General features: G+C 37.9%; 1 protein-coding gene across 1 annotated transcript; it reads right to left on the bottom strand.

Annotated features, from left to right (window-relative positions):
- Window positions 1-245: 245 nt before the first annotated feature.
- Window positions 246-6599, bottom strand: LOC148944259 (uncharacterized). The gene is made up of 4 exons (XM_089099880.1): window positions 5750-6599; window positions 5257-5317; window positions 3093-3946; window positions 246-260 (listed from the first exon to the last, which is right to left on the bottom strand). Exons 1-4 carry the CDS (start codon window positions 6581-6583, stop codon window positions 246-248), a joined length of 1764 nt encoding a protein of 587 aa, XP_088956006.1. The 5' UTR covers window positions 6584-6599.
- Between the last annotated feature and the right edge of the window lie 2677 nt (window positions 6600-9276).

The raw sequence follows: 9276 nt of genomic DNA on the forward strand, positions 1-9276 counted from the left end.
TCACCTACTAAACACTAGAAAACCTTAGCTCAGAAAAGCCTGAAATAGCAAACTACACATCCCAAATCATAATGTTCTGAAAACGCATACCTATGAAAGGCTAAGAAACCTAGCTCATAAAAGCCGAAAATAGCAAACTATACATCCCAAATCATAGGTTTCAGACACTATACACCTACGAAAGACTAAGAAATCCAACTCAGAAAAGCCCGAAATAGCAATTTACATATCCAAAATCATAAGTTTCAGACAACATTCACCTACGAGATACTAAGACAACTTAGCTCAGAAAAGTCTGAAATAGCCAACTACTCATATAAAACCCTAAGTTTTATACAATGACCGCATCCGCGAGATAGAAACACGTATGTCTGAAAATTCCATAAAGGCAATTAAATATCCCAATTAAAAATTGTCTGTAAGGACTCGTATATGATCGGCTCAGAAATCTAGCTCAGGCAAGTCGAAAATAGCAAATAACCCGTCCCAAATACTAGGTTTCAGACAACACACACCTACGACTGGCTAATAAATCCAGCTCAGAAAAGTAAAAAAAATATCAACCAACACATCCCACATCATAGGTTTCAGACAACACACACATACTAAAGACTAAGAAATCAGGTTATGAAAATTCGAAAATAGTAATGTACAAAACACAAAAACTAGTTTTCAGACAACAATCACCTAATAAATTATAATAAAACAAGCACAGACAACTCAAAAATAGCAAACTACTAATCCCAAACAATAGGTTTCAGACAACAAACAACTATGAAAGGATAAGAAATCCAGCTCAGAAAAGTAAAAAGTAGCAACCCACACATCCCAAATCATAGGTTTCAGACACCACACACCTACGAAATACTAAGAAATCCAGCTCAGAAAAGTCAAAAATACCAAACTACATATCCCAAATCATGGGTTTCAGTCAACACACACCAACAAAAGACTAAGAAACCTAGCTCAGAAAAGACAAAAATAGCAAACTACTCATCCCAAACTATTGGTTTCAGACAACATTCACCTACAAAATACTAGAAAACCTTAGCTCAGAAAAGCCTGAAATAGCAAACTATACATCCCAAATCATAATTTTCAGACAACGCATACCTATGAAAGACTAAGAAATCCAACTCAGAAAAGTCAAAAATAGCAAACTACATATCCCAAATCATAAGTTTCAGTCAACACACACCAACGAAAGGCTAAGAAACCTAGCTCATAAAAGCCTGAAATAGCAAACTACTCATCCCAAACTATTGGTTTCAGACAACATTCACCTAGGAAATACTAGGAAACCTTAGCTCAGAAAAGCCTGAAGTAGCAAACTACACATCCCAAATCATAGGTTTCAGACAACACACATCACCGAAAGACGGGTGCTCGGGGAGAGCCTTTGAGGGTCTGTGGGTCCCTTGAGGGCCGGTGTTCCTTTGGGAGCTCGGGGGAACCTTGGGGGACGGGGGGAGGGCCTTTGGGGGTCTGAGGAGGGCGTTTGGGGGATAACATTTCGAAATTTTTACTTTTTAGTTTACTTTTTTTTGCGGCGCATCCCTGCGGTGCATCCTGCGGCGCTGTCCTGCGGCGCCTCCCTGCGGCGCATCCCCTGCGGCGCTGTCCTGGCCCACGGCGCATCCCTGTGGCGCATCCCCTGAGGCGCTTTCCTGGCCCACGGCGTATCCCGGCGGCGCTTCTCTGGTCCGGGGGACCTTTGGGGGCCGGGGAAGGGCCTTTGGGGCACAGGGAGGGCCTTTGGGGCACAGGGAGGGCCTTTGGGGGACCGGTGGAGGGCAGTTGGGGGCCTGGGGGACATTTGGGGACCGGTGGAGGGCCTTTGGGACCCCGTTGGTCCTTTGGGAGCTCGATGGGCCTTTGGGGGGCGCCGGTGGCCCTTTGGGAGCTTGGGGGGCCTTTGAGGACCGGGGGCTTCCTTCGGGGTTGGGGTAGGAGGATTGGAACCCTTTGGGGTTGGGTTAGAGGACCTCACAACACTGTTCAAATGAAACTTGTGTATTATAACGACCACAGAGTTTCACCATTAAATTCTCTTCTAAAATCTCTTCAAAAATCATCTTTTAAAATGTCTCTAACTGTTTCGCCGAAATAGTTCCATAACCTGTCTAAAACAGTTTCGCCCAAATAATCCCTAAACGTAATTCAGCGTGTTCCTTTTGTTTTTGGCATCTCTGCGCTAATGCATTTCAAATTAATAAGAAACCTGATTCCCGCGCTAAAACAATTCATCGCTAAGATGTTTCTTGGAGAATTGTTTCCATGGCCTTTGGCTATTAATATCCTTTGGAGTTCGACCAAAAGAGTTGTTTCCGAGGCAAAGACATTCTGACTTGGATCTATTCCTGGAGAATCGTTTCTATGCGAAAATTTTTAAAGTCTGACAGATGATGTCATTGGTTGATTGATCTGTCAAGAAAGGGGGATTAATTTGTTGTTTCTAAGGGGAATTATTGATTCACGATAGGTGAATTGAGGTCGACAGCACAGGTGTTCCAAGGTCGATGTTGTTGTTGTTGTAAGTGCACGCTCTCAGCGAATGTCAAGGTCGATGTTGTTGTTGTTGACACACGATCGATTACGCAATCAAGTTCTCGGAAATTCACTTCCCCCTCGAGTCCTAGATCAATAACATTGTTCCCGTTAGAATTCAATGCGCATGTGCAACCTTCGTTCCGGAGTTATTACACATAGAAACATCAAATAAATCGACCTTGGAAAAAGAGGTCATTGACCGATTACGCAATCATTCCCCCTAGGGAGGCTATGCCCATATTAGGACCATTAACCACGTGGGTCTCGTGGGAGTTTTTAAAAAAAGTGTCCGGATCGGGATTCGAAGGGGTATTGTTCTCGTGGGAGATATTATGGCCATTCTACTCTGAACACCATTTACAATACCTAATTATTATCAAGAATTTCGTATGAAGATTGTTTACTGCATATTCTCTGATGCAATTTGGACATCCTTCATGTTGTCTATGTAGTTAAAAAAAACTTAGTCTTTTGAGAAACAGAATCAGTACTTGTCTTACTAGTCTAAATTTAGTTTTAGTATGAATCAGAGAAAGACTTACTAACGGAAGACTGGCAGGGCATTTGCAATGAATGCCTCCAATATCAATTATATTCGAAGGAAGGTTGGCACCACTCCCCATACTATAATGACTATTCACTAAAACCATATCAACTGTCTTCACCATTTCGTCAGCACTTGGGATTAAGTAATCAGTTGGATATAAGTCTTTAATAAGTTTTTCCATTTTAGGGTAATACACATAATTCAAGTCTATTTCGTGAAGATTTGTGATAAAATAGTTATATACCCTGCCAAAATATGTGTCCGTTGGTACATACTGATAAGCATCATAGTCAACGTTAGCTCCAAGGGTACGCTGTACCCAAGAGAACAAAAGTACAGGAGATATGTAGACTGTAGGTATGTTACTATGAACAGAAATTGGCAATAAGAATTCATTCAAGCAAGCATCTAATATCAGCAGATCGAATTTATTATGAAATAGCTGCTTCATGCGTTCATCTTTTAATGTTGTATTAATAATAATTTCCATAAATTCATCAATTATATCACTAAGTGGAGTCAAGCTAAATGAAACTTTCTTTCTTTCTTCCTGTATGTCACCAAACCAATCATTAACAAGAAACATTTCTGACAATGAATCGAATCCAATTTCAGTGATATTCTCTCTGGGGCTGGTTGGAAATGGTGACAATACTGTGATATGATGACCTTTTTCAGCAAGGCTACCTAATATGGCATCCATGAAGAATTTGTGGCTTTTTGTAGCTACTTGACTTGCAGCTAGTATGTTTAGTCCATCAATTTCCTCACTTAAAAGTAGTAGAAATAGTAATCCGATAGTGAGCATGGCAATCTCAGTTTCCAAAGCTTTTACTAATAAGTAGATTACTTACTCAATTGTGCTTAGAAAAATGAACGAATTTATTAAACCTGATAAAATTATGTAGAGATTAATGACCAAGCGTTAATTGTTTGCATTAGAGATAAGATGGCTTTCATGAAATATCTTTGAAGATGACTCGTGACAATCATGGATTATTATCGAATATTAACCCAAGTACAGCGCTTGAAGATTACTGCCAGGTTCATTGATTAATGTTTGTGTGGGTAACAGTTGACTATTTCACCGTTTTTGTACATTCAACACTGATCATATATAAATATGCAGAGCTCTATGGCTCCGTGATGTTCTTATGTCGTCCGAACTCCTCCCAGAGAAAACATTTCCTTTGCAGTTCCTATCTACCAGTGCCACAACTCCAAGAAATGCAATTTGGAATACAGCATGGTCACAACACATTTGATTTAGAAAAGGTCGATTCAGGAAGAGATAGCTTACAGTTTACGAGGGGTGGAAGAAAAGTATTAAGACTGATTTTATTTTTCATAACTACTTTGAAGTAGTTCGCTTGAGCAGCTACATACCAATAAAGGTGTTGATCGCTGTTCGTATGTGCTGGACAACTTCAACCGTTATGGTCTTCAGCGTTTCCATTACAGCCTTTTGATTGGTTTATGAAGTCCCAAAATGACGGCCAATCATTTTGATGCTAAAAAGATCATTGGAATTTTGATTTCTGGTCAAATGAATCGTCTCCCGATATTCTAGAACCATTCGTTCAATACGATTACCCCTGAGAAAAACAAGCAAACAAAAAAAAATAAACAAACACGCATCCGTGATCTTTCTTCTGAAAAAAAACACACAAAACTCCACATTTTTGGAAAAAGTAGCTTCAAAACTTTGCTCTAGGGTTATCTGATATGCTTGATCTTATGGAGCAATTCTAATTAAGCATAATAAATTTTGGGGACCTTTCCCAACTTTTTCAAAAATCAGGGGAATTTTCTCAGGCTCGTAGCTTTTGATGGGTAACACTAAACTTAATGAATCTCGTATGTTTGGAATCAGCATAAAAAGGCAACCTTTTGATATATATATAGATATCAAGATTCTGTTTTTTAGACTTTTTAGGTACTATTCAGCTATTCCGTAACACGCAACGACAATCGACAATCACCAGCGACAATCAAACAACTTTACTAATTGCAGTCTCAGAAACCACGTACTAAATGGAAGGAGTACAAACTTGAGCTGTGCTTTACAAGGTTTTGATGCACATGCTGTTTCAAAGACAACAGTGCAGGATTGCCAGATTGCTTGCGGTATCACTAGCCTCAATACTTTTCTGCCTCACCTCGTACCTTGGTCTTACGAGGCTCTAGGTTTGGCTCTTGCTGGTGGTATATTACAGCAAACTATAAATGTTTGGAAATTTTATTATTACAGTTGCAGTCGGAAATACATGCTAACACGTAATAACAACTGTCAAAAAAGCATAAGAAATGCTTAAACCGTTGTTGTTGTTCTTCTTTGTGCAAGCAGTAGTGATTTTGGGGGGATTTTTGGACTACCTAGCCACAACAGAACAAAGCAAATAAATCCTTTTAAAGTCAAAGGCCGAACTAAGCGGCGTTTCAATCGAGAGGGCTGAAGGTAAGAGTTTACATCGATGGAAGTGAATAAGAGCCCATGTAAAGAAAAAACCCACGTATGACCCTCAGTCCCTACTAGAGTCGGGAGTAAAAAGGGAAAGATTGCCCATGAAACTATCTTTTTGTAAGTATGCTTCGACAAAAACTCTGCTGATGTGTGTTTCTCAGTTTTCAACAAATAAATCCAAATCATACCTCAGGTGCAGGTTCAGGCTCCTTACAATGTATGCCACCAGCAGCTATTATATTTGGGGATAAAGTAGATGAATATCCAAAGCTATGATGTGTATTAATAATGGTCAAATCGACATGGGACAACATCTCTTTCACCGGCAAAACATTATATCCAACAGGATAAAGTTCTTTTATGTAACTATCTATTTTCGAACCAAGAACGTAAAAATAGTCTATCTCGCAAAAATAATTTATTATAAAAGAAAGGATTCGTGCTGGAAAATGTTCTGTGGATATTCCCATTGCTATTAGAGTGTCTGCCATCGAGTAGTAATCCACCCATGCTCCCATTTCACGTTGTATCCATTTAGGTAGTGCTGTTGGAGCCAGGTAAACAATTGGAATACTTTGGTTTAGTCCAATTGGTAGAAGAAAATCGTTCAGGCTCGTATCAATCATTAACAGATCGAACTCTGTATCTAAGAGCATTTTGAATTCTTCACTTTCTAATACGGTATATATAATTCTTTTCATTTTGTCACCTAGTAAATCTGTCAAAGGTGTGATTGACAATAAGCCTTCCTTTCGTGCTTCTAATACATTTTCAAACCATTTAAGACCTTCGAAAGAATTAGCAAGATCCTCAAACACGATCTCAGTTATATTTGGCATACGTTTTGAATGGTAAGGAGACAGTAAAAGCACGTGATGCCCCCTTTTGGCCAGTTCTTGAGATACAGCATCAAAAAAGAATTTGTGGCTCTTAGTTGCAACGAGTGTTGCAGCTAAAATTCTTGCACTTTCTGCACCGTAAGCACAAATTGCTAAAAGACCGAATATGGCTTTGAATATCATTCTTTTACAAAGCTAACTATCAAGACTCAACTGAGATCTTTTTAAGATTACAAAACTAATAACTACTCTTATCTATTATTTGATATATCTCTGCGTAATGATAAAATCCAAGATCGAATTTATCAAGACAAAAATAATTAATTATCCTAATTGTTATATAAATCCACACACCTGTCCATACCTCATAGTTGAAATTTAAGAATAAAAATTTTATTGAAGCTACGTCCCTATCATCAGATTCATTTTTAACCTAGCTGCACTCTCTAGATGGTATATCCACAGTTCCAATTGCAGACAATTCAACCCTAACACATCACCAATCCTCACAAATTAACCTCCAAAAAGCCTAACTCCCACAACCCCTATATTCAGCAGCTAATAATGACGAAAATTACACTAGTGGTGGGCAGGGGCGAATCTCCAGCATTTTTATTGGGAGGGGGGCAAGACGGGTCCATATCTGGATAGTCAAAGGGCATGGAATGTATAATATTTTTTTTCTCCACATTATTGGGGGGTAAACTGCCCCCCCCCCCCGTGCCGACCCCAAACGACGCCCCTGGTAGTGGGAGCCCTTTACACACAGAGGGAACATAATTTATTTTCGCTTATGATGTTTGAATGCACTCAAATACAGAGCATCCAGCCTGAGGGACTAAATCATGCCATTGTTCCAGATTATAGACCCGTATTTGGGCACTAGAGCTATATATTATAACCTGAACACATTAGCTACTATTTAAGTAGAACAAATGTAGGGGGACTAAACCATGTCATTGCTTCTCATTATATTTAGATTTGGGTCTTCGACAGACATACAGACAACCTGTTTTAAATGCACAGCCAGTTTTAAAAGTAGAAAAACTAGTTTTCGAGTAACAAGTATTTTGAACCAGTCAATAAATTTTTGCTTACTGGCAACCCGTTTTAATAGTTAACTCTATTATCATATTTGTCAGCGGACCCAGTTAAATTGAAAGTGTCCTTAATGACAGGTATTCAATTTATAGGAAATTTAAAGTGAATTTAAAGCCGTAATTTCAAATGTATTATGTTAAAAGGCGCTGAAAATAGAATTTTAATATAGAAATCAAAACAATCCTTAGAAATCCAGAACAATCCTTAAAAATCAAGTAGTAAGGGGGTTATGGATTTGACGACGCCCATAGGGAGTAGGCTACAGTATTGGAGCTACTACAAATTCTTCTTACAAAATACAAAATACATTTTGTGCTCTGTTTTACACAAAAAGCTCGATGAAAAGAAATCCAGTAGTGAGGGGGTTATGGATTTGACGACTTCCATTGTAGATATACTATTGGAGCTACTACAAATTCTTCATCCAATCCCCAATTCAGTCATCCAAGCCCCAGTCCTCAAGGGTCCAAATGCCTATCCCCCTCCAAATTTTTGTCTCCCTCTTTTTTAACTTATTTTTTTTACTCGTTTTTTTATTGAACTTTTTTTAACTTTTTTGTATGAATTTTTTTTAAATTTTTCTTGTGTCTTGAAATGACATGAAATATACTTAAAAGAAAAAAAAATCACATTTAATATTTTAGAAATACGACATGAGGATGATATAGACATGTTAGTCGTGATTTTTACCATTAGAAAAATAAAGTTTGTAGTAGCACTATTCTTTTTTTGGACTGAATTTTATTTAGACGGAAATTATTCAACTTTTACATTTTTTTTTTTATTCGGCTGTACCAACGGTACTCTATGAGCGTTAATCGAAACTACGCAGCTGTACCAGTGGTACTTTGATGTTGTTTATCGACACTACCTAGTTTATTATATATTTTTAATCAGTAATTTCGGTATATTGGAAGGATAAACACTTCATATTTATAATATTTATAAAAAGGATTATATTTATCCTTTTTATATTTTCATATTTTATACATTATATTTTATCCTTATAAAAAAGGATATGTATAAAGCATCATATTTATGAAAAAGGAGAAGATTAAATATTCGAAGAAAGTTTGTGCATATGATAAAGTCATCGTTGCGCTGAATGCTGACAATAAGGCCATACCCAGAGGGGGGCGGGTTAAGGGGGTTTGAACCCCTCCCGAAATGTTTTTTGACTCGTAAAAACGCAACAAAAATGGATATTTTGTATGCTTTTTTGAGGTTTTTACATGTAAACCCACCTCCCCCCCGAAAAATTTTTTTTGAGTAAACCCCCCTCCGAAAAAAAATCCTGGGTATGGCTTTGGCTGACAAAGACAATAATTTGAATTATAAAACAAGTACTAGTGGGGATCTCATTGGAAATGTATGTGTGCATTGTCATGACAGTGAGAGATTAAATCTCTTTGGAGTACCGAAGAGATTCAACATTTTTGATTATGGATATGCGAGAGTATCGTTTCCAGAGATGATAGTGCTGAAAAAAATTCAGCCATAAAAATAATTGTCGATGATGGGGGACAACTTCTTTCTACTGTTGATGGTAACACATTGCCTGTTGATAGATCTTATCACAACCATTTTAGAATTAGTATTCAAATGAATGGAAGAGGAAAAAGAAAGACATACTGCTGCACTAATGTCATAAACCATTTCTTGTGTAAGTGCCAGAACTGTTACTTGTGTATAAACAATGTAATAACGGACAGTGACATCGCTGGTAAAATAAAAAGGGCATTGACAGACAATATCACTTATGAATATAAAGATGA

The sequence above is a fragment of the Artemia sp. Qi Xiang Cuo genome, chromosome 14, assembly GCF_049724085.1.
Source record: "Artemia sp. Qi Xiang Cuo chromosome 14, ASM4972408v1, whole genome shotgun sequence".
Classification (NCBI taxonomy): domain Eukaryota; kingdom Metazoa; phylum Arthropoda; class Branchiopoda; order Anostraca; family Artemiidae; genus Artemia; species Artemia sp. Qi Xiang Cuo.